Here is a 26,513-nt window from a genome sequence, read left to right on the forward strand (position 1 = left end):
TATATAATATAAGCTCATCAGCTATCTTCTAGTCAGTTGCACAATTGACATATTGACATTCACTGCATCTATAATAATCCACCAGATCCCATTAAGTTATTGATATTGGTATATACTAATATTCGAGCGATAGAATCACAGCTTGGGCCTTTTAAAGATTTCAACATCTAGATTCTACAAATATTTATGCTTGAATTTGAGCGGTGCTATTCTTAGACAAATTATGAGCAAATATTATACAGTGAGTTGTCCCACACGACAATAATTATAAGACAACGATTTAAATTGAAACCCCGGTACTGCAGCTAATAATAGGACTCCTAAAGTCCTATACTAGCTGTATCGTAAGTATAGGTGTTTATTTCGCTGAGTTTGTCACTTTTGTATCTATCTTGTGATGTCGTGAAGATTCTATTTATCCATGATTGCTTAATACGCTTATATCATACCTTAGATATCACAAGATAAATACAAGTACATATTTAAGCTTAACACAGCTGTACAACTGCGGAGACTGGTGGTCTGTATTCTGAAATTTGAAGCTTAACAAATCAAGAAATAGTAGGCTGAATCTGCACAGAGTGTTAAATGTTGTGTTGAAATTTTAGATTCATCTATTCATGGTGGTACAAAATGTCCGAGTCAATACTGGTCAATGGTCAAATATGGTCAAATATGGTCCAAAGAAAGACAAGGACACCGTGTAAGTGAGTGGTGAAGTGGTTAGCAACGACATACTTCAACAACTGGGTATATACAATTTTCTCGTCTTTTCTCCCTTGATCATACGATATCTGTGTAAAATATCTGTATATAAACTCAATTCGAGTGGTGTCAATGGAAATACGTGGCCTTTGACTTGGAATCCCGCTAAAACAAAGCACAGACCTCCGTTGAGCTAGCAAATAACTGGCCTGTAACGCTCTTTTCCATCTAAAAGAATCTGCCCATCAATCTCATTAATAAATCCCTCTAAAACCCTTCAAAACCCTTGAAAACTGCCTCCATTCCACTCGTTTCTGCACCGTCCATTACTTTGACAAGCCCGCGAATCCTTTCAAATTTGACCTCGCATCAACAAAATAACAACTTTGACATTTCAACATCAGAAATCAGAACCATAACGCAGCTACACCTCTTCTCAACTACTTTGCAATCTGAAAAATAGATACACACCATGTCACAGGCAGCGATGAATGCAGTCTGTATAGGCTGTCGTCTTAGAAGGAAGCGTTGTGATAGGAAAAGACCCATATGTACGAGTTGTTTGGAATTAAATATAAGTGATGATCTATGTATCTATCCAGATACCAAATTACAATTAGCTTCAAAAGATTCCAAAATCACTCTGGATATGCTTAGAAATAAGAATAAAGATTTGAAAAAAGAATATGAATTATTACAAAATTTATCTCCAAATCAAATTAAATTATTATCTTCAAATTTAAATGATAATCATTTAACCCATAAAATACCTCCATATCAACAAGAAATCTTACAACATTTACATCCAAATCATGCACAACCCATTCAAGATGATAATAAACCACATCAACTTCAAGAAAATTCACAATATCCAAAACAATCATCTCCAAACAATGAATTATTAACTACAATAAAATTTGAAAAAAATATTCATCTACATATAGGTTCATTATCTTGGGAAACTTTATTCCGTTCAGAAAAAGATACTTATAAACTATGTATGCAATTTGATGAATTATTGGACCTAATCAAAACGCGACATGATAAAATGTCTAAAAACTTCACTTTAGAAATGGATACAGATTCAAGATTTCAACAATTAAAACAATTATTACTTAGTATGCTGATTGGTAAGATTCCCTTGAATTCCGTTTACTCGACAATGGATGAATTATTAGAAATTATTGCAAATAGATTACCACCATATGATATGGTTATGACTCTTGTTGATAGATTTTTCATAATGATTAGAATTCAACAAAATGTAATGTTGGAAGTTAATGAAGATGCTATATATGAAACTATAGGTCAATGTTTCTCTAAAGGTCCTAATGGTAGGGTTCAAATAAATGTTAAATTCCCTGAAGAATGGGTTAAAATACCTGGTATTTCATTAGTCTTGGGTATTGTGGCACAAATGCTTTTCCAAGTTAATCAATTACTTAATCCAATAACTTCAGCAAACCATCTTTTAATTTTAGATTCTATTCAATTGTTATTAGTTGCTTTTAGTATTTTTAGAAGATTTGATATAAGGTATAGAGATATTATGATCCCGGAAGTTGCTATTCAATTTTTACAAGCTTTTATATTTTTCAGTGGATTTGATACTTATAACCCACTTGGTCGTGAACATGAACGCTCGGATAAAACTGGTGAAAATTTGATATTGGTATGGAGAATGATTACATATGCAAGAGCTGCATATTTAAATAAAGATATTGATGTTGTTTACAAGCAAAAAACTAAAGAATATAGAAGATCTTTGAAAAGTATATGGTATTGGTTAGCATTTTTGGATGTTTCGGAATCAATAGAATTTGGTACCAAAACTAAGATTCAACGTGAAGAATTATTCTATTATTCAGATCATTCAAATGAATATACAAGATCGATAACTTTATTAAATGAATTGATTTATGATTATCAACAATTAGAAAACTTGGATGATCCATTAGAATTTATCAATAAAACTGAGTTTATATTAATACCCAAGGCAAACCAGGCTTTGAACCAATTTCCTAATAGTGTTAACGATGATTTAACAACATTACATCATATGGATTTTGATAATTTATCACTTGTTCATAAATTCATGTCCACGGTGCAAACTTTCTCAATAAGATTAACAACATATGCATTGATTCATACATATTATTATCAATGTTATAAAAGATTAGAACTTACAAATTCAGAAAATGAATTCTTAAGGAAAAGATATTATTTATTATCAATGAAATATGGTTTATTAGTTTTTGAATTAATACCTGCAATTTTTTCTGCTTATAAAAGATTATGGGGTCATGAACATAGTTCCACGTTTGGTTCCTTGGGAACAATTATTTCAATTTTCAATACGATGAAATCTGCATTTAGAAGAGTTACTATATTTGTTGGTGGTCGAATTTTTGAGAATTTACCAATACAGGATAGATCAATAGCTATTTTAAAACTTTTCCAAATGGATAATGTTGATGATAAAACCCTTTTGAATGATTTAATTCGTCATGAAAATCAGGTTAATAATTCACAATTACAATTTTTCCAAATTTATGATTTAGAAGATCCTCAAATTGATTTACAAAATGATTTATTATTTAAAAAATTTGAAATTTTATTAGATTATAAATTTGTTATGTTGACTTGTTCTAGGACCATGTGTGATCTTGTTGATTATTTAAAAAATTCAGTTTACAACTTAAATTTTGTTTCTCTAAATAGAGCATTCTTCATTGCAATTAAGATTCTTTCATTTTTTTTAAGAATTCATCATAGTCAAACTTTTAAAGGTATTTTCCATGAAACTTTTGGAATTAAAGAATCTGAATTAAATTTGAAAGTTCTTTATGAACGTGCTATTCATTCAAAGGGGAATTTTGATATTGAAGATTTTTTTTAAAGCTCCAAATGGTTCAAAATGATAACTTTATATAAATAAAACTGGAGAAAGAACGATAAAGACAGCTCTCCCTATAAGATAACACATGTATATATATTGTTTTTTAGAATTGATTTTTTAATGACTGTTATGATTTTTGATATATTGTTACTACATTTGTATATGAAACTTGTAGAACATTATTTCATCAATTAGAAAGCGTATTGGCTCGCTCTTTTCACAGTAAATATACCCACCACCAACTATCGAAGTATCCCATAACCTCATAATCACTCTTCATTCACGTTATGAGCATAAACTATCAAATGTCACCCATTTCCAATCTTGTAACTAGAAAAGTCCGTGAATTTCCATCTTGATCAAGCGTATACCGTTTCTGTCCGAACCAATTTACTTTTTCTGGTTAAAGCCATTCAAAATTAACCAGAAAAATCAAAATCAAATCAATTTGCGGTAACAAAACAACCAAAATAACACGTTATAACTTATTAAACCAGGAAAGCATAGATCATTCGTTGAACTGCTCCAATTGGATATACACTCAGAGCTTAAGTCCTGTGTTGCATCATCGGGACACTAGTATGGTATTAGGTTTTTAGTGCTGGTGTTTTTTCATTTCAATTGTTAGCGTTTATTAGATTCGGCTGTTTCAACCGTCAATTTCAAAAATCATCAATATTCATATACCATTTAACTCAACCATTTCATAATGTCAACTGAAATCCAGTTGAAAATGGCAACGTGTATTGCGTGTCGGATGAGGAGGAAGAAATGTGATAGAAAGATGCCCATATGTTCAAGTTGTGAAGAATTAAATATCCCAAAAGAATTATGTGTTTGTCCTGATACTAAATTGGGGTTAAAATCTAAAAATTCAAAAGTAACTAGAGATACATTAATAAAATATAATAATAACCTAAGAGAAGAACAAAAATATCTGGAATCAATAATAAAAGGTGAACCTATAGCTCCAGATGCTCGTATGAAATTAAGTCAAATCTTGAATAATGATTCTAAACATAAAAAACATGAAAGAAATTTATTCCTTACTCAAAAAACTGAAAATGGTTATTTTGGATCTTCAAGTTGGAGAGCGACTTTGGGGACTACACCACCAGGGGTTCAATTCATTGCAGAGATTAATAAAGTACTACGACAAGCTAAGATTGATCATGAATTAAAGAAAAATGGTACACTAGATGAACAATCCCCATTCCCACATTTAAATTCATTTAGAGCTAAAGTAACTGAAGCCGCCTTAGGTCTCAGTAATCATAATCTTCATGAATTAACTATTCAATTATTAAGAGAATTGGAAACACATTTACCACCATTTGATCAAACATTAGATCTCATCAAAAGATATTTTTTTATCAATCAAATGAGAAAAGTTTGTTTCATTGTATTAGATGAAACTGAATTTTATAAATATTTCAACAAGACCATTTCAAAATCATCAATAAATGGTAATGTTCAATTCAATGTTGAACTTCCTGGTGAAGAGGATAAAATTCCATTTATTTTCTTATTCACTACAATGATGACAATGATGGTTTTCCAATTAAATCAAACTTATACACATGCAAATACTTTCAATCATATGTTGATTCATGAACTCGCTGATATTTTATATCATCTATCACTATTAATGATTAAAAGTATTCAAGATTCACCAACAGTTATTGTTCAATATGAACAATTTGATTTCAAACTTTCCATTCAAATAATACAAGGGCTTATTCATTATAATGTCTTTGATAGATACTTACCACATGGTAGACTTGTTGAACTTGAGGATGATACAATGGGCCATTCATTAGCTGCTAAAAGAATCCTTACATTGATGAAAGGTATGAATTTAAATACAAATATTGATAAGACTTTCAAACATTTTTCCAAAAGTTATAGAGAATCTTTACAAAGTCTTTGGATATTTATGGGGTATTTGGATTGTACTGAATCATTTGAAAGTGGTACAAAACCAAAACTTTTCCCTCATGAGTTATTAAATAAGATGGATCCTACAAGAGAAAAATATCGGAAATCAATTTATGTTTTCAATAATACCTTGGAGTTATTGAGTAGAAATGAATTTGAAGATCCAATGAAAGTTGTTGAATTGATTAAAACTAAATTAGTTCCAGATATTAAACAAGTATTGGATTTATATTTTCTACCAATTGGTGAAACTATGGAATTTTTGGAAAGTTTTGATATGGATGATTTGACTAATAGGCAAAAGTTTTTTGAACTAACAGAAACTTATTCACTTCAAATAACATTATTATCTTTTTTACAAACATTATACAATATTTGTTACAAGAGATTAGAAGAAGGACATAGATTTTCTGCATTGCATAAACAATATGGGCTTTTGACATTAAAATATGGACTATTAGTTTTCTATTCCGTTCCAGCTTTTTTAAAATGTTTACAAAGAGTTTCAACTCATAAAAATAGTATTGTTTTCGGGATATTACCAGCTTTTTTCGGAACTTTCCCACATATTAGATTGGCATTTAGAAGATCAATGTATTTTGTTGGTGCAAGAGTTTTTGATAATTTCCCAGTTGATAAAAGAACTTTATTTGAAAGTATTTATCAAAAACATGAAAAAAGTGATGAAGAGTTAATGAGAGAAATTCTGGCAAGACAAAATTTCCAACATTTTTATACATTTAAAGATTTAGAAGATTTTAAGATTGATGATGATCAAAGTCAAGTGTTGAATAAATTTACATCATTGAATAATTATACTTATCTAATTTTATCAATGGGCAAAGCATTTGTGGAATTACAAAATTGTCTGAAAACTCAATATGTTAATCTAAGCTTTGTTCGTTTAAGTCCAACTTTTTTTAAAACAATGAAAATTTGCAGTGTATTCTTAAATAATGCATTCTCAAATAGTGAACCACAATTACAAGTTTTAAACCCAAATCCAACTCCCAGTTTTCAATCAGTACCACCATTACCATTTAACCATGGAGGGTTACATCATGATCCATTTTATCCAAATAATCAACAACATCAACAAATTTTCGCACAACCACCTCCACCTCCACCACCATTACAACAATTTCAATTACCAATCCCACAATTAGGAAATCTTCAACATCAACAACAACAGCAACAACCATTACAACATACACCACTTCCCCCACCTCCTCAAGTACCAACTCCTAATTTCAATCAAGGATTTGAGCAACCTTTACACCCACAAGTTCATCAACAAATTCCAAATCTTCAGGTTCCACCTCCACCTCCAATGATACTCCAACTTCAACCAAATCAATCACAATTCAATCATCCATATCTTCCAATACCCAGTGAAGCAGCTCAACCACCACCTCCACCTCCACATATCCCATCATCAAATTCATTCAATATGCCACCTCCACCAACTCCAGGTTCAATTGGACAATATTGGAGATCAGATTCAGAACAAAATAGTTTTTCAACTGCACCAACAACTACACCAGCAACTTCTCAATCTACAACAACCATTACAAATGGTATACCAGAGATCATGGATTTTGAAAGTTTTTTCAATACACCAGGTTTATATCATTCAGGTAATTTGGATGAATTTTTATCATTTATACCACGTCCTCCTACGTATTAAGAAGGCAATTTAATTATTTCAATTCTACAAAAACTTATATAGATAGCTAATATAAATAGCTAATGCATTATTTTAAATGATTCGTATTGCGTACAGCACTATGCCTGAGTGGTTCTTACTTGATAAATTACTAATCTAGAATTGAAGATGGAACTCGGATTGGTCAAACCAAATACAACATTTGTAAATCGATATTTTATACACACAATTTATATATTAACTATTAAATAACTGAATCACTAACCAGCTTTTGAGTATACCCATTGGTCTTTCAGATATTAATCTTATATGTTACTTTCAAGCCAATTGATATAATTCAACTTTTTCAATAACAAACTCTTATTTCCTTGATCAATAAGGTATCATTAGTAGATTATATCTATAAATATTCACATTCGAGTTCCGCTTTCAACGAGCTATAATTCATGGGAGCATACTTTTCCCCTTCAGGTAACATTTTACCCTGATCAAAATCAATAATCCAAAATTTCTTGTCTGTTTCATCAAATCCAACATTTCTTTGTGCTATATCATTATGGTCAATCCCAATCTTTCGCAATTTATTGAATTCTTTCAAGCCTTGTTTGAAATGTTCCTTTTTTGATGGTTTGTTTTGGATACAATCAACATAGCTCTCTATGATAAATGGCCCATTATATCCATAACTTGATAACATCCCAAAACTTAACAAACTTGGTACGTTTATTTTTTTGTTATTATTAGTCACTGAATCATTATGATCTTGAATACGATTCATTATCTTCAATTCATTCCAAAATAATCCATTATAAATATATTTCTGATAATATTGTTTAAAATCTAGTTCTTCATAATTATATTTCCAATCAAATTTTTTATCAAAATAAATCTGTGACCATCCAATATCATAAATTTTCAAAACAACAAATTCATCATTTGATTCTTTATTAGTTAATATATCTAGTTTTTCAATTTCAGCTTTTTTACATAATAATATAACAGATGGATTGGCAGCATCATCACCACCATATTTTGGAGTTGATAAAACTTTTACATAAGGTAGTTCAAATAAACAATGGAAAATTTTGAAATCATTAACTAAAGGATCAGCTGAAGTAACATCTGGTGAAGCAGGTAAACCTCTCAACTGAGAGGAAGAGCCTGCAACTGGATCTGAATCTGATAAGTGATCATCTTTAAACTCATTACTCATAATTTCTTCAAATAAATCCATCTTAATCTTTTGAACTTGTTTTGGGGTTTTAGATACTTTAGGTAAAAGTTCTTTAACATCACCTGAATTTATGAAAAGATTTCTAGAAATAATTAACATAATCATTTGAAATGAGAACTTATCCTTAAATTTCAAATCCCCTGAACAATTAATTATAGATTCAAATGTATTATCTAAAACAAGATACCGAAATGGTATTCCAACCATGACATCATTGTTCTGTTTTATATTTTTTATGTTTTTATAACCATTTTTTTCATAATGTAACATGATTGTTTGATTATGATCAGCAATAAAGCAAAAATTCACATTACATAAGATCATTTGTAAAATAGCTTCATTATAAATCTTTTGATTTTGAATGGACATTTCAGATTTATCAATCTCTTCAATTAAATTTTTAATACTACCAGGTAACTTGATTTCAATTGGGTATGATTTAATTGATTCTGATGAATTGTTAATTTGAACAGTAATATTTGGAGATATCATTTGACCAATTAACTGTATTAAATTATGATTTTGAGACTTGAATTCATTAGGTATTTCATATTTAACTATTCCATTATAAGCGTATCTATATTCACCATTTCCATAAGCAAAATCACATATTCTCATTAAAGGGTATAACATTGAGTCCACGAATAATTTCTGAATATTTCTTTCGTGTGCAATAGCATCAATTCTTGTAATTGGTTTATTTGAAACGTCATTACAATCATTAAATTCAGTAACTTCATCCATTGTAGAGGATATACGATATATAATAGAAGACAATTTCATTCGTAATACATCTCTATCCAATTCATCAAGTTTGTTTTTCAACTTATCAAGTAATTCATTTTCACATTTAATAAATTTTTCTCTCAAAATTTCATCATTAAATTTTGTACATGAATTTTGTTTTGGTATCATATCTTTGAAACTTCTAATGAAATTAGACTCATTTGTATCAACATTTTTCAAGTTATCGTCATGAAATTCGATTAATTTATCACTTTTAATAATGAAAACAAGTTTAACAAAATGTATAATATCAATTTTAAACTCCCCACGGTATAATCCTGATGCGATACAATCTGTTAAAATATACTTAATGAACCCACAGAAATTTATTTTAATATTTTCAATAGTTTCTTCATCAAAACCTTTGTAAAAATTTCTTAGATCTATATCGATTGAGGATTTAATCATTTCTGGTTCAATATTCTGCATTAGTTTTTCCCTATTATCTGATACAAATTGATACATGAGGAAGTCTTTATCAAATTTTTGTGAAGACGTATCATAGAATTTTTGATCAATTTGCTCATCATAAGAATTCGAAACTTTTCTTCTTTTAACTTTATCATCATCAACTTTATGACCCGTAATTTGCTTCTCTTTGATTCGTTCTAATTTCTTACTTTCAACAGAATCCAGATATTTTGATCTATTTGACCGGAAATTATCCAGCCTTTTATCTCTAGCTGATTTTCTTTTACGTCCCATGATTAGTTTTGATTTTTGTTCCAAGTATACAAATTACAACATGTTTGATAATTTTATCAATTTAAATGAGTACTGATTATTCTCGATTATAAAGATGTTACGTAATCAGAAAATCTCATTCAGACGTACGCAATTTTTTTTTTGCTTATTGATTATTTTCAGCGTAGCTACTAGCTTCATAATTTATAATAAATATACCAAACTTTTTCGTTTGCGGCAAGGATCTCTGATATTGGTGGATTTGTCTGGTTAATGTTGTCGAACCTGGATTTATGATGGGCATGAAATATTTCGTTATGACCTTAGTTTATGTCAAGCTATCAATTATTTGACAAAAGTTTATACTCGTTCTTAATGTTAGATGTTATACGTGTTATTGAATTAACCTTATCACTCTACCAAAACAGATGCTTATCAGACCATGATAAACTTTGAAGTATATTCATTTTGAAATATAGATGATTACTAGAAGTCTCTTGTCATTTGGAAATATCTTGAATATATGAAACATTTAATCTTTTATTGATACATTTATACTACACTTGTACTTCATGAATATCTCTTTTAATGTGATCTAAATATTCATAGTACTAATGATCTGTTGTACCGAAGCTCATGATATTTAATATGTAGTACTAGTAATAGAGCCTGTCAAATATATATGATTATATAATCGCGGGTAAATCAAAGAAAAAAATAAGCTTTCAATTTATCCAATACTAATCATGAACAAAAACAAGCTCAAAAAGGTTTATAGCTCAACGGCTTTACTCACGAGTCACATGGTGTACGAGAATGAATACGGTGCTTTCTGATAAACAGTCTCTATGTATGGCGTTAATTATCGGTCTTCTTTAAGATCATCAGGCAAAATACTTGAAGATCGTATGGCATTTAAGCATTTAAGTGATAATTGATCCACAATTCGTGATTGAAATTTGACAGCTTCTTTCCCAGTTTAGTTATCCATGGCTCGTTTAAAAGGCATTTAAGTGGTTATAATCTCGTACTTTAGCGACCAGACAACTGTGTGCATTTCGGTATACGTTGTACTTTATTGAATAAAAATTTTGAATGGAATAGTGGGTACTGGTATACTTTTTAATGTGGCGCTTTTTGACGGCCATTTTAATTAACCACAGCTTAATTGGGATTCAGAACATCAAACATAAACCCTATGATATATGATATTGCTGCTTTCCCACAATGTGGATGATTTGCACATCTTGATGATATATAAAGCTGATTTCCTGTTGATAATGGATCATTGTCTTTGTTAGACATAAGCTTTTGAATGAACACTGGGCAATAAGCTTAACATGGGGTTAAGAGAGAAGCTGAAAGATTATACTTCAAGCTCAAAAGAGTTGAATGATTCCAAGGAAGCCAAGACTAGTGCTGTCTCGTTATATGAGGTTGATACTGATCAAGATTCTAATGAAAAAGGTTTGAAAAAATCTAATATCAACGAAGACGTTGTCGAAATTGATAGTGATGATTTCTCATTTGTTGAAGGTGATATCAACTTATTAAGTAATTCTCCATACCCTGAAGTTAGAGCAAATGTTAGTATAGAGGATGATCCATCAATAGTGATTAATCATTGGAGAACATGGTTTTTAACTACATTATTTGTTATTGTTTTCTCTGCTGTTAATATGTTTTTCTCATTAAGATATCCAAGTTTGACAATTAACTACCTTGTTGCTCAAGTTATTGTATACCCAATTGGGAAGTTTCTTGCTAGAGTATTACCAGATATTAGATTCAAGAAATATCCATGGTTTAATTTAAATCCAGGTCCTTATACTATAAAAGAACATGGAGTCTTGACCATTTGTGTTGCATTAGCAGGTTCAAATAATTATGCAATGGGTATAGTTGTTTCACAAACTAAATTTTTTGGGAAAGAATTTGGTATTGGTTATGAAGTTTTATTAAATTGGACTACACAATGTTTAGGTTATGGATTAGCAGGTTTAACAAGAAAATTTATTGTTGATCCTCCAAGTATGATTTGGCCTCAAACATTAATATCTGTTGCAATGTTTGAAGCATTACATTCTTCTAAGATTGATAAAACTGTGGTTAATGGATGGAAAATCTCAAGATATTCATTTTTTCTTGTTGTATTAATTGTTAATTTTGTTTGGTATTGGTTCCCAGGTTTTATTTTCAAAGCTTTAAGTTATTTCAATTTTATATTATGGGGCTCTAAAACTAGAAATAATTTTGTTGTTAATTTCATATTTGGTGTTTCTGGTGGTATTGGTGCAATTCCATTAACTTTTGATTATACACAAGTTTCACAAGCTATGAATAATGTCTTTGCAACACCTTATTGGGTTTCAACTAATGTTTATGCATCTGTTTTCATTTTCTTCATAGTTATTTTACCAATTTTATATTTTACAAATGCATGGGATTCAAAATATTTACCAATAATGTCAACATCAACATTTGATAATAAACAAAAAAAATATGATGTTAACAGTATCATGGGTGATAATTTTATAATTGATTATCAAAAATATAAAGAATATTCACCATTATTTGTTCCATTTTCATATTTATTAAGTTATGCATTAAATTTTGCCGCTGTTATTAGTTTATTCTTCCATTGTGGTTATTATCATTGGTCTGATATTTGGGCAAAATTCAAAGATTCAAGGGCTGGTGGTGAAGATATTCATAGAAGATTATATTCCAAATATAAAGAAGTACCAAATTGGTGGTATGCTTCTTTATTTATATTGTTCTTAGGTCTTTCATTCTTAACTACAAGTTATTATGATACTGGATTACCAGCTTGGGGGTTAGTTGTTGCTATCTTGATTAGTGTTGTTACATTCTTACCACAAGGTCTTTTAGAAGGTACTAGTAACTTAGAAGTTGGATTAAATATCATTACTGAAATGGTTGGTGGTTATATCTTACCATATCGTCCATTGGCTAACCTGTTGATTAAAGTTTATGGATTTATTGTCATGAGACAAGGTTTAAATTTATCAAGAGATTTAAAATTAGGTCTTTATTTGAAAATTGCACCAAGAATCTTGTTTTTCATTCAAATTTATAGTACTTTATTAGCTGGTGTTACTCAAGTTTTGGTTTATAGATGGATGAAATCCAATGTTGATGATCTTTGTTCAACTTCACAAAGTGATGGATTTATTTGTGCAGGAGGACGTACTTTAACAAATGCAGCAATTATTTGGTCAATTCCACAATTTTTATTTACACCAGGTAAGAAATATTCACCATTATTATTATTTTTCATTATTGGACCAGTTATTACAACAATTTTTTATTTATTACACAAGAAATTCCCAAAATATAGTGTTTTCAGAAAATTCAATGGACCAATTTTCTTTGTTGGACCAGGTAATATCCCACCAGCAACACCATATAATTATGGGTGCTTCTTTGTTGTTTCATCAATAATCTATTGGATTAGATCCAAATGGCCTAAATGGGATGCCAAATATAGATTTGTGCTTGGTGCTGGTGTTGAAACTGGTGTTGCCATTGCTACTGTTATAATTTTCCTTTGTGTTCAATATCCAACTGGTGGGAAATTCAATTGGTGGGGGAATACTGTTTATAAGAACACATTAGATTATGAAGGAAAGCCATATTATACTTTAAAAGAAGGCGAGACTTTTGGTGAAACCAAATGGTGGTGAATAGTGAAGAGTTATACTTGTTCATATCATATCATATTAATATCATCGACTATTTTATCAAAATAGTCTAATTAAGCTTAATTATAACTGTAGATTAGCTGCTATCCGATCCGGTTTTTAGCGCAGCCGCTCTTTCTAGAATTCTTCCCATCGGAAATGTGTATTTACAGTGGTGAATTGTAATTTGTAATATGTTCCTATGAGTCGTATCTAGTCAAGTTTACGACCACTAAACCCTAAATTGTACACTAGTTGATTGGGAACTGGGAATACTCAGTACTTACTGGCTATTCACTCACTCAAGATCTCAGCCAGTTAACCAGAAGTTAGCACCATCTGTGTTCGGATGCTTAACTGTTCCGGCTCCCGAGATCCTGGAATCACTTCACACTACCTAAATTCTGTCCCCTGCCTAGCTAGTAGCTGCCTATCTGCCTAGCCGCCTAGCTCCCTATCTCCAATGGAACTCCAAAGACTTCAGTCTTCCTCCCTAGAAACCGTTAAACCCTGCCCGCAACAATCATTGACATGAAAATCTGCTAGAAATGTAAAAAATTAAATTTCCGTCACTACAAAGTTTACAATATGGAATTTTAATTTTAATTGATACTTCCTATTAATAATTGTTAGTGATTCATTAAATGTTAACCGTCATTACCAAAGCTAATATCCCAATACGATGAAACCGACGGCGTGTATAGGGTGTCGTCTCAGAAGAAGACGCTGTGACAGGAAAACCCCCATCTGCTCCAGTTGCAGCGAGCTCAAGATCCCAGTGGAGTTGTGTATCTATAAAGACCTTCATTCAAATAAAAAGACAAGCAGTGGGAAAGATGTACTAGAAGAAGTAATTGCTGAAAAGATACAACTGACTCGTGAGAAGTTCAAATGGAAAAGGCTTCTAGAGGCTCAATTACAAAAACAAACCATTTCAAATCATTATAGATATGATATGAAAGCGCATAGCAACACCAATAAAGTTGAATATAATCATGATGATGGAATATTACTGAATAAAGATTCTATAAATTGGAATGGTCTAAATATAGATTCAAAAGAACCTAAACCCACTAATATATGTGGATCATTATCTTGGGGTTCATTAATGGCTGTTGAACCAAATATGAAATCCATGTTATCTAAAATTGATGAAGTTATAATTAATGAAAAACAACATATAAAAAATGCTCGTGATATTGTGGAAGCTCCTGCAAAAGGTAATTACTTAGTAACAAAGATTAAAGAAAATTTATATTTGCATACTTTATTTGGTGAGACTGTTTTCAAATATGATATGTTGATTGATAGTTTATTTAGGGATATTGAATCAAATTTACCTAATGAAAAGGCAATACGGCATATTATATCACATCAATGTAAAGTAAGTCCTTTGGAACTTGTTGGTTGGATGGGGACAGATGAAGATATAGTATTAGAGAAACTTAATTCAGTCATATCATTTAATAAAAAAAATGGTTCTGCAAAAATTCATATAAATTCATTTGAAGATCCAACAAAAATTGCAAATTTAACATATGTACTATCATTTTTAATTTTACCTGCATATTATAAAGAGCAATTATCATCAACAAAGAGAGAATTAAATGAATTCTTAATGGCTGAATATACTGAATTATTAACATACATTTTCAATAGAATTTCACCAGTTGATGGAAACTCTTTACATATTTTCCCTCAATTAACTCTTGAAAGATTACAAAGTTGGTTATACATGATTTTTTTCTTTAAATTTACACCAAGTGGAAGAACAAATGATAATGATAATCCATTAGATATAACAATGAGTAAAACTTATGTTATAAACCTTTGTCGAGTTATGGGATTAAATACAAACATTGATGAAACTTTTTCTCATCTTAGTGTTCAATATAGGAAATCAATGAAATCATTTTGGCATTTATTACAATATATTGATGCTATGGAAGTTTTACAAACTGGGTTACCTCCAACAATTAAACCTTCGGAAATTATTAGATATGATGATTTATCAAATGTTGTATCTGAAACTACTTTAGTATTGAATAGAATCCTTTATAATTATAATACAATGGATTTTGGACAAATTAAAGATCCTGAAATATTCATAAAGATTATTGAGAATGAATTCATCAAAGATATTGAAGTATTACTGCAAACAGAATATGGTTCATTAGAAGAAGAATTAAACATTTTGAAATTTATTGATTTAGATGATCCACAATGTTCAAAAGATTTATTAAATTATTCCGCAAGATTTACTCAAAGATTCCATATATATACATTGATGCAAACACTTTATTATTTTTGTTACAAAAAATTAGAATCATTTGATAAATATTCTAAAAGAAGAATAAAATTTGGTATTTTAAGTATGAAATATTCTTCATTAATAATTTATTTATTACGTGAATCTTTTAATATTTGGAGTACACATATCAAACATCCAAAAAGTTATGAACGTGGTGTATCAGAATGTGCAATGGGTTGTTATCCTCATGTAAATGTTAGTGTTCGTACAGTGTTTGCATGTGCTGGTGGGAGATTATTTCAAGGTTTACCAATTGATGATGCATCAGTAATGAAAAATTTTATAATGGGTAAAAAAATTAATGAAGAACAATTATTAAATGAAATTTCATTACAAGATGAATTTAAAATTTTATTTTCTTTAAAAGATTTAGAAGATTTAGAAATTGATCATGATGATTTAAAATTATTTGAAAAATTTTCTATATTGGCAAATCATAAATATATTATTTTTAGTTTTAGTAAAATGATTAGTGAAATTTCCACAAAGTTTTTCCAAGATGATTCAAACAAAACAGTGGGGAGATTAAATGTTGTGTTTTTTTACTTGTTAAAGATTACAAGTTTTTTCTTAAATTCTTCATTTACAAGTGATGGTAAACCAATTGAAAATGAACATTTTTATATTGGTTTTAAAGATCCATTGAAAAAAAATACAGGTATTAATAATTCAATAAAGAATTCAGAATTTACATTTGGTCAATTATTTGAAGAAACTTTAAATACATCATCAACAAATTTTGATTTTCAAGATTTTTTCAATTTTACAAATTTTAATGGATTTGAATCAAATGAAATTGATGATTTTTTATTAAATTGTGATACTGATTTTAAGTTTTAACCATATAACATGTACTTTAATAATTAATGAATCATGAGTTTATATCTATCCATGTATTAACCTCTATCATTGACGTCCCAGATTCAATCTAGCAAAACTTGTATTTTCTAATTTTTCAATTTCAACACCTTCAAGATCCCCATCAATACAATCTAATACTTCATTTTTAGTACTTAATTTCTTTAATTTTGGTAAATTTATTTTCAATTTAATATTATTTGTTACTAATTTACCAAATTTATTAAAGAATCCCATGTTTAATATTTTCAAATCTGGGAAATTTGAAGTTGTAAATTCATAATTCTGTTCTTCTGGGTGAACTTTTAATTGGATGTATAATTCTTCAAGTCCTTTAAATGGTACATTATTTAATAAAACGTTATTAAAAGATTCTAAATTCTTTAAATTTAAGATTCTCAAGTTTGGTGCATCAAGTTTGAAAGGTTGTAATTCAAATAAATCATCTTGTGATACATAAAATGTACCTAATTTAACTTCTTTCAATTTTGGGAATGAAAAATATTCAAGTTTTGGGAATGTTGATAATGTACTACTGAAAACATAAAGTAGTCTCAAGTTTGATAGATCTATGTGGCTAAGGATGTATAATGGACCATTTGGAACATTTGATGATGATATGTATAATTCTTCCAAGTTGGGGGTTTGTAAATCTTGAATTACTAAAATTGAATCAAAAACTCGTTCAGTTGTTGAACCTCTTATTGTTATATCTAATATTTTCAAGTTTGGTAATGATATATTTGATAATGAAATTGAATTCCCAGATATTTTAAGTTTTGAAAGGTTTGGTAATGTAACTTTAGGATGATTTATTGAATTTCTAACATCACTTGTGAATACAGAATCTAATTCTAATGTTTTCAAATTTTGAAATCTTTGGAAAAGTTCAAGACTTGTACCACTTTCAATCCCAATTCCAATTAATGAATTTAAATTAGGTATATATGAATATTTCAGGAAATTTGATAAAGTTGGAAATCTTGGTAATTGATCATTAACATTCGTTATACCATCTATTGATGTAACACTTGATGAAATGATCTTAAAAGGGAACCGCTGATTTGCATAGACATATAATTGTGGTAGATGATCAATACTATCGAAATGATATGTGTGACCCATTAACAGTAAAGCCTCTGGAGCAAATCCATCGCCCAATAATGTATTAAGACCTTGATCTGAATCACCAAAGTATAAAGTTCTACTAACTTGACTTAACTTGGAGGGGATAAACGTTCTTGGATCAAATATGATAGCTCTTGATATTGTAGCAGCATTGGAATTCATATAAATGACATCAATTTTCTGTGAAGGTTTAGATTTTAAATCTGTAATAAGTGAAATATATTCAGCTAATACAGCATTCAGTTCAACACTATGATATTCAAATATGAAATATTGGAATTTTTCAAAAGTTTTCCTCCAATGATTATGGAATTCTAATGAGTTTCTGATTTGTAATTGGATGAAATCTTTAGAGATGGTTTGGAATAATGAGCTTTGTTGTGAAGAATCTGACACTATTAAAACAATAGATTTGACCAAAAGCTGGAGTTTCTTGCATACACTTGCCAATCTGATGAATTCAAAGACATCATCGAGTTCACTTGTGATCTGGAGCAAAACCTCTGTGGGCAAGTCTGTGAGAATCATTTTTGTATTAGCCTTCGAGTCTCCTTTCAATCTCCTTAAGCTCGTGAAATTGGAAGAAGTGAACAGTTCTTTCAAAGGAATTTGGATTTGTGACATTGATATATAAAATCACCCGCGACGGACATTATAATTGCATATTTGATCTCGTGAGAAAAGATACCGGTGGGAGTCCAGTGGGAGTCCAGAGGGAGTAGAAGGAGGTTTTATCAAAGACTAGTACCTCTTTATATCCTACTTTCTGCCTACGATTGAGCCTACCTTAGGTTCCCTTGAATTCTGCTTAACTATGGGAGAGATGGTTACGAGCACCGCGCCAATTTGATGAAGACAATACAAAACTGATTTCTTAAAGCTTCTATTCAGTCAAAAGAACAGCTCATTGAAGACTCGCTCATTTACAAGTACAACACAATGTCCACCGTCTCAGTGATTTACCAGCTGAAGACTATCAAGGTCAAGGCTACACCAGGGACCCCTGTCAGTGAGATCTTGGAAAAGGCAACTTCTCATTTCATATTGGACGCCACCAGATTTGGTTTATTGTATGTGTCAATTTGATATCAATGCTATGATTTGGCTTGTTTTTACTGACCATCTTACATTCTTTTAGTCACAATAATAAAGAATTATCAACTGCTCTTCCTTTTAGATTGCTTAACTTACCACCAGGTGCTAAATTGAACTTACAATTATCCAAAACAAAGAAAAATGTTGATATCACAATCAAAATTCAATTCATTAATAGTCCATTTGAGAAAACTTCAATTGTACAAAATATAAATAATCAAAAAACACTTGATGAACTTATCGATCAGATTCAATCATCAGCTGGTTTAGACATATATGGCTCTAAAAAAACATTGAAATTTCAAAGTATATCTAAAATAATCAATCAAGATGATTTTAATAAAACTTCATTGGCATCTTTTGGTGCTGAAAATAATGCATCTATAAGATTAGTATTTGAAAATACAAATAAAGTTACACCAACAGTTACTAAACCAAATCAACAACCAATTCCAAAAGTTGAGACTAAATCTGAACCAAAAAGTTCATCAAAAGAGTCATCAAAGCCAATTGAACAACCAAAACCTACGTCGATTCCAGAAGTACAGAAGCCAGTGGAACCTGTCAAATATGAAGAATTAAAACCATTAGAAACAAATGAAATATCATCGGTATCAAATCCATTTCCAACCCCAACTCAAGATTCAGATGTCGAAATCAAAGATGCATACCCAACACCAACACCAATTCAACAAGAAGCTTCAAAATCCAACACACCTGAACCAATTCCTAAACATATTTATGTCTATAAACCATCAGAATCACCATTACCTCAACAAGAACCAGATGATGAAGAATATGATTTAACAGTATCACATGCACGTCAATATCAACAAATTTTATCACAAAAGGCAAATGAATCATACAAGACCAAAAGATTACGTCAAGAATCAAAAGAAGCTAATAAGAAAAAAATCACAAATATTGAAATAAGAATTAAATTTCCTGATGAAAGTAATTTACAGGTTAATTTTACACCACAAGAAACTAATTCTGATTTATATAAAATTGTTGGTGATACATTAATTAATAATGATGAATTTTCATTACATATCCCATATCCACCTGCATTAATTGAAAATAATTCTCAAAAATTACTTGTAAATTTCCAATCAAGAAATTTATTACTTTTCAAAACAAAACTTCAAAAATCAGGTCCATATTTAAAACCAGAATATTTAGCAAAAGCCAAAAGTTTAAAAGAAGCTGAAGAAATTAAATTAGAAATTGAAAGAAAGAATTCTAAAAATGAACAAGATGAATCAATTGATTCTTCAAAAATTTCAAATGGTGTATTACCAAAAAGCAAAACTTTTGGATTTGGGAATTCTTCTAAAAATTCAAATTCTGAAAAGGATAAAAAAGTTCCAAAATGGTTTAAATTTGGTAAGAAATAATTGAATTTACAATATATATAAGGATAAACTATAAATGTTTTATTTCATATATAACTCATATGTAGAAAATGAATCCATCATAGACTAATTATAAAACAGGTTTTTCAAAGGTATGGATTATATGTATCAACCCATACATTTCATTCTCAAATGTTTCAATTTCAAAATAACACAAACAATAATCTGCCCAAGCAATTTTCCAATGTTCAAATCATATACCAAGATAAAACCAGCAATAATCAATTGTATCAAACAAAATATTATTGACCTCAGTGTGAAAAAATCTAATTTGTGAGATTTAATTTTATTTCTTATCATAGTTGGTAAAGCATTCTCACGAACCTTTTCTTTGATAACCGAAAGGAATAACCAAATCAAAATATAACTGAAGCCTTGTTGCTTATTATTATGCCAAAATATAAGTAAAGGACAACCAAAAAGAAGAATTACTGAAATAGCATCTCCTAGTCTACATTCCAGTCTAAATTTTTCTGCTTTAGCATCATCTTTAATAATTGTTGTATCGACATTTTTTTCATAGTTATAAATATTATAAGTAGGCCGATTGCCGTAGTTGATGAAGATGTTGCCATGATTGTAAAAATGATAAATATTGAATGGTCTTTGATTCTGTTGAAAATGATGGGAACCGGGAGGTGGATACGCCATTTTATTAATTTGAACCAACGAATATAATTACTTTGACAGTGAAGTTAATAGAAGTTGATGTGAAACCACTCAAAACCTTTTACTTATGCTGCAAAATGTTCTTTAAATCAGTAAGTTTTAACGTCAATCATATTTAGTATCCTAAATTCTAATATAATTAAATAAAGTTTGACACAATTACGGATGTGACCAGACGAATTCGGGTGAGCAAATTATTATAATATATTATAACTAAGGTAATAAGCTTAGTAGATGTGCGTTTCTTACTACGGGAAAGCCAAAAACGTATATGTTGTAGCCCGCCAACAATTTTGCCCGTCAACACCAGATGTTCGTGGGCAACGACCCACCAACAATGAATGTTCGTAGGCACAACCCACCAACATTTTAGAGTTCGTGGGCACCAACCTGTCAACATAGGATGTTGGTGGGCAGCCCGTCAACATTTTATATAGCATAATATTGTTAATATATAAAGCATTATAATATGGCGTTATATAATTATAGTAGTATAGCACACATGATAATGAAGTGATCAATTAATTATACAACTACTATTGAGAGAGAACGATTCAATTGAGAACCTGTTTGAGTGATTGAATGTTGTTGTCAGATGATCAAAGTTCTTATCAATGATAATTGTAATGGGTACACTTGTAGTAAAACAAATGGGTGATAATGTATTAAACAATTTATGTACATATTTATACCTGGGATTCACTTTCCTTTATATAGTTTTCTAATGTTTGGTTAGTTATGACGACTTAATAATTACGACTAGATTCTTCTTAAATTTCGTACTATAGTCAGTATCTTTATGTTTTAATTAGACATTTGTGTTGGTTCAGGTATGTAACAGTATGACTAGGTCTTTAGAACACAATATAACTTCTATAAATTCGCCTTCATCTGCTTATTCTTCTATAAACCTATATATTATTGAGTGGTTTATCATCGACATCAACCAACTGGACAACATTAGGGCTTTAATTGACTCTTACTGATTTCAACACTTTCCTGCAGATCTACTAGAATAATTCAATCTTCAAAATTGTTGAGATATCTGGTGCATTTGAGCTTAAGTATTTCTTGATAAAACTACAATATATATTAACAATATTATGCTATATAAAATGTTGACGGACAGCCCATCAACATCCTATGTTGACAGGTTGGTGCCCACGAACTCTAAAATGTTGGTGGGTTGTGCCTACGAACATTCATTGTTGGTGGGTCGTTGCCCACGAACATCTGGTGTTGGTGGGTCAAACTAGTTCGTGGGCTACAACATATATATGTGTATAATTGAACAGTTATAACATATCTCTAATCTCAACCACCATAAGCTGATTCAAAATTATGTTTAATTTCATCTAAATCATACTTAGAATTAACACAAAGTTGTAATAAAACTTTAGCCTTAACAGAATCTAAAATCCCTCCTGCAATTGTAGATCCTAAACTTAAATCATTTGGACTAATTGAACCACCATTTGGTGTATCAGTCGTAATCACCACGGGGATTTTCTTGGATAATTCACTGATTTTATCTTGGATTTGAGAATTGAATTCTGGGGTTGATGTTTGAGATGTTATAATTAATCCTGATAAATCATCATTTTGTTCCAAAAAATCAATAATTTCCAAGTTTAAACGTCCTTGACCATTTTCTAAAATTAGTATATTTGGTAATGAATCCGTTTCTTTTGTGAATGTGAAGTTGAAATCACTTGTTAAATCAATTGATTCATAAAACCATTGAATTTTACCTTCATAAATTTGTCCTAATAAACCTTGAGGACTTGAATCAATTGAATTCCCCAAGTTTGTTGAAACTGGTATAGAATAAAATCCACTAGTAATTTTTTTATCACTAACAACAAGTGTACCTTGATTCACAAAATCTGATGAATTAGTAGCAACAAGAACAGAATCATATAAGTTTGAAACACCATTTGTTAAGAAGTTTTGAGAAGTTGGTTCAGTGGTTAAGATTATTGGGATTGATGAATTTAAAACCAAATCTAGGAAAAATGCTGATGTTTCAATATTGGAAAAATCTTGAAGAATTACTATTCCATCAGGAGGGTTGGATTCAATTGTTTCATTAAGGGTATAATAAAGTTTTAATAAATAAGTTGAATTAAAATCAGAAGATGAAACATTTGAAATATCTTGATATGAAATATTGGCAATTTTGGAAAGAGAATTTTTCAAAATTGTTGATTGGAAATTTGAATTTTGAGCTGTTGAATTTCCATTTGTTCCTTGATTTGAATTATACAAAATGTTTGATAATTCTGCTGCTGAAATGCTTAAATTTGAATTAGTTGATGAAGAATTTGATTCATATAATTTGGTGAAATCATTTGAAAATGAATAAAGTAAAATATTTGGTTTTGAATTAGAAGTTGAACTTGTTGAATTTGTTGAATTTTGCCCAGTTGATCCAGTAGTTGAGTTTGTACCATTCAAAACGAAAGATTCATTCCTTTGTGGTGTAATAGGCCCTGTTGATAATTCTTCTAATTCATCACTTTTTTTAAATAAATTAAAAAAACTTATTGGTGAAGAATTGACATGGATAATAACTGTTGATAATGAAATCAATTGTAATAACTTCATTTTTTATGTGGCACTGGTAATTATCACAACTATATTAATGAATAATATGCCAATTAAGTCATAAATCCAGCCATTATTATACCCATTTATATACTTTTTCGAAAAACTTTCATATCCGAATAACCAGATACGTATGCACCAAATTGTACCAATTTGAATAAATTCTCATGCAAGTAATTAATATGAAAGGGAAGTCATCCGAAAACTATCAATGAAGGTGTTTAACGTGATTAAATTGATTTTTGATTGTTTGCTATATTCATTCCGAATATTCCATTAATGATGAGACTATACTGAAATGGCATCTATGATTCATAATATATAATTCTTCCCAATGTTTATCAGCAGTTGCAATCGTTGTAATATATCCAAGACATACTGTGATATCAATTCATTGATACCATACCATACAACCTTTAACAATTCAATAAGCATACAGCATTTAACACAATGACATTTTTGATATGTATTCATTCAACATGATTCTTGACACAATTTGAGAGTCCAAAGCACCAAGATGGACATTTCGAAATAGCCGAGTACAAACAAGAGTGAACCAGTATCACTAGCATCTAACCATCCAATGAGTACAATTTCACTGTGCCTTAATTACCATATACCATATTACCAATTACCATCAAACAAACCTCCCATCTTATGATTGACCGAAGTTCTGTACTATAAAGATCACAGTTGAATTGAAGTACCAATCTCCATCAAGAAACAGTGTTCCATGGTATTATTAAAGCGAATAATAATGATACCTGATACCTGATACATTTTAACGACTGATAACAATCTAACAATATAAAATCAAAATATAACTATCCAATTTAGGAAATATTTTAATGGTTAGAGGCCCTGATGGGTGTATTCAGTACTTCTATATGTATATTTAAAATGAATATGATTTAATGAATTGGTGCAATAAAAATAATGTAGCTAATGATCTATGTCTATATATATACAGCTGATTAAAGTTTATCAGAATTTAATAAATTTTCATGGAATTTTTCCACAATTTCTTCAAAATTTTCTTTTGAAGTTGTATTTTCCACCATTGTTATAAGTATATTAATACCACCATTTTTACAAGAAGAAACACATAAATAAAAATTGAAAACATTACGAGAATGTTGTGCAAAATAACAATTTTCCACTTTAAGTTCACCATTATTAGAATCATTAATAATTCCAATATTGGAAATCAATGTATTTCCTCTAGGTTGACCAATATAAGAATCTATAATTAATTGATCCAAATTTTTAAATTGTTGAATTTGATTCAATGACATCATACCCAGATCATATAAATATCTTTTAGTTTTAAAAAGATATTTTGAATATTCATTATGATATTTTAAATTTTCTAAATTGAATTTTTTAACTGGATGGAAAAATTTATGTGAAGCACCAACATTTGAACCAAATTTAAATTCATCATTATCAATATCTGATGGTAAATATTTTCTAGCATCACATGGGATTGTAACATCACTTAAACCAAACCATGTGTCTTTAAATAATCCTGCTTTATATTGAGCATTTAACCATGAGGTTTCAATGAATGGAGTTATTGTTAATTTTTCATCACTTGCACCAGATTGATGATGATTTAATAATTGTTTTTTAATATTTGATACATGATTTGCAGGGATATTTAAAATTTTATAAATATGTTTATCATCTCTTTGAACGACATTTTTTTTAAAACTTAAGAATTTGAAAACCATTAAATTATAACCAAATTCAAAAAAATATGAAATTGGAGGTTTATAAGAAACTAATGAATCTAAAGGAACTGGTAATTTATTCATTTGATGTTTGTCTAATGCGTAATTTATAATATCTTTATTCAAACCACTTGATACAATTGGTTCTTTCAAATATTGCTCAAATAAATTTGATAAATCTTGTATAACATTTTTACCAGTTATACCATCCGAAAGACAATGATTTGATAAATAAACCATTGTATAATCATCTAAGATTGCCAATTTCCATAAAGTGTTCCCCTGAGCATATGGTAATGCAATATCATTAATTTTACTTAATAATGTTTCATTATCATCTTTAGAATCTTTAATATGTTGAGGTAATTCATATAATATATCATTTAATTGAATTTTTGGTAATGTATAAATGTAATCATGAATTGGATTTGGTTTGGTAAGATCTGAATAATCAGTATCTAATATTGAACAAGCCAAGATTGGATATTTTAAGAACAAATCTCTTAGTGATTTTTTTAAGATATCGTTATAATTAATTTTTTGATTAAATTTTACTAAAACTGCAAATGTTTTGAATAACTTTTGACGTTGTAATAAACCAAAATAATTTTCCATGTCACCCATTCTTCTAGCATGACCATTATTGATTTGATCTTGCAATTGATCTTGATCTATGATATTTGATGATATGGTGGTGGACATGGTGGACATCTTAATGTGGGTATGTTTGAGATCTGGTATTATCTGATTGATGTGATATTATGATCTAAGGAAATGACCCAGTTTATATAGATCTAACCAACAAAACATTATGTTTATACGATCATGAACGAAGCCGTATGTGAAGCGAATGTAGTAAAATTCCTTTCAGTTAAGTAAATGTGGTACTAAATTTTTTGTTATGATCGTTTCTAGCTTATAAGTTATAAGGTGAAAAAATTTGACGTAAATCTTTAATTTTATTTGAGGTGCATTAGTACCGACGTTGAAAGTTTAAACGGACATTTAAGACTTTTGAATTGATTGAGTAGTATTTAACTTATACTAACCAGGATTAAATTAATTGTTGTTGATGAGATCC

At 29.6% G+C, this 26,513-nt stretch overlaps 9 protein-coding genes across 9 annotated transcripts; 5 read left to right on the forward strand and 4 right to left on the reverse strand.

The window, feature by feature from the left end:
• Positions 1–1,177: 1,177 nt before the first annotated feature.
• Positions 1,178–3,604, forward strand: BN7_727 (Zn(II)2Cys6 transcription factor domain-containing protein; the record flags this gene model as incomplete). The annotated part of the gene is made up of 1 exon (XM_011278602.1): positions 1,178–3,604. One exon carries the CDS (start codon positions 1,178–1,180, stop codon positions 3,602–3,604), a length of 2,427 nt encoding a protein of 808 aa, XP_011276904.1.
• A 709-nt stretch (positions 3,605–4,313) lies between these two features.
• BN7_728 (Zn(II)2Cys6 transcription factor domain-containing protein) lies at positions 4,314–7,229 on the forward strand (the record flags this gene model as incomplete). The annotated part of the gene is made up of 1 exon (XM_011278603.1): positions 4,314–7,229. One exon carries the CDS (start codon positions 4,314–4,316, stop codon positions 7,227–7,229), a length of 2,916 nt encoding a protein of 971 aa, XP_011276905.1.
• A 379-nt stretch (positions 7,230–7,608) lies between these two features.
• Positions 7,609–9,933, reverse strand: BN7_729 (uncharacterized protein; the record flags this gene model as incomplete). The annotated part of the gene is made up of 1 exon (XM_011278604.1): positions 7,609–9,933. The coding sequence occupies one exon, from the start codon at positions 9,931–9,933 to the stop codon at positions 7,609–7,611; it is 2,325 nt and encodes a 774-aa protein (XP_011276906.1).
• A 1,319-nt stretch (positions 9,934–11,252) lies between these two features.
• On the forward strand, positions 11,253–13,619 carry BN7_730 (Oligopeptide transporter; the record flags this gene model as incomplete). Its single annotated transcript, XM_011278605.1, has 1 exon — positions 11,253–13,619. The coding sequence occupies one exon, from the start codon at positions 11,253–11,255 to the stop codon at positions 13,617–13,619; it is 2,367 nt and encodes a 788-aa protein (XP_011276907.1).
• A 679-nt stretch (positions 13,620–14,298) lies between these two features.
• On the forward strand, positions 14,299–16,767 carry BN7_731 (uncharacterized protein; the record flags this gene model as incomplete). The annotated part of the gene is made up of 1 exon (XM_011278606.1): positions 14,299–16,767. The coding sequence occupies one exon, from the start codon at positions 14,299–14,301 to the stop codon at positions 16,765–16,767; it is 2,469 nt and encodes an 822-aa protein (XP_011276908.1).
• A 66-nt stretch (positions 16,768–16,833) lies between these two features.
• BN7_732 (Internalin-I) lies at positions 16,834–18,441 on the reverse strand (the record flags this gene model as incomplete). The annotated part of the gene is made up of 1 exon (XM_011278607.1): positions 16,834–18,441. The coding sequence occupies one exon, from the start codon at positions 18,439–18,441 to the stop codon at positions 16,834–16,836; it is 1,608 nt and encodes a 535-aa protein (XP_011276909.1).
• Positions 18,442–18,852: 411 nt separating this feature from the next.
• On the forward strand, positions 18,853–20,405 carry UBX4 (Ubx4p; the record flags this gene model as incomplete). Its single annotated transcript, XM_011278608.1, has 2 exons — positions 18,853–18,983; positions 19,091–20,405. The coding sequence occupies 2 exons, from the start codon at positions 18,853–18,855 to the stop codon at positions 20,403–20,405; spliced, it is 1,446 nt and encodes a 481-aa protein (XP_011276910.1).
• A 2,001-nt stretch (positions 20,406–22,406) lies between these two features.
• Positions 22,407–23,699, reverse strand: BN7_734 (Glutamyl-tRNA(Gln) amidotransferase subunit D; the record flags this gene model as incomplete). Its single annotated transcript, XM_011278609.1, has 1 exon — positions 22,407–23,699. One exon carries the CDS (start codon positions 23,697–23,699, stop codon positions 22,407–22,409), a length of 1,293 nt encoding a protein of 430 aa, XP_011276911.1.
• Positions 23,700–24,673: 974 nt separating this feature from the next.
• Positions 24,674–26,143, reverse strand: BN7_735 (Alcohol O-acetyltransferase 1; the record flags this gene model as incomplete). Its single annotated transcript, XM_011278610.1, has 1 exon — positions 24,674–26,143. One exon carries the CDS (start codon positions 26,141–26,143, stop codon positions 24,674–24,676), a length of 1,470 nt encoding a protein of 489 aa, XP_011276912.1.
• Positions 26,144–26,513: the final 370 nt, after the last annotated feature.

Source organism: Wickerhamomyces ciferrii, contig 00013 (assembly GCF_000313485.1).
Source record: "Wickerhamomyces ciferrii WGS project CAIF00000000 data, strain NRRL Y-1031 F-60-10, contig 00013, whole genome shotgun sequence".
NCBI classification, from domain to species: Eukaryota; Fungi; Ascomycota; class Saccharomycetes; order Phaffomycetales; family Wickerhamomycetaceae; genus Hansenula; species Hansenula ciferrii.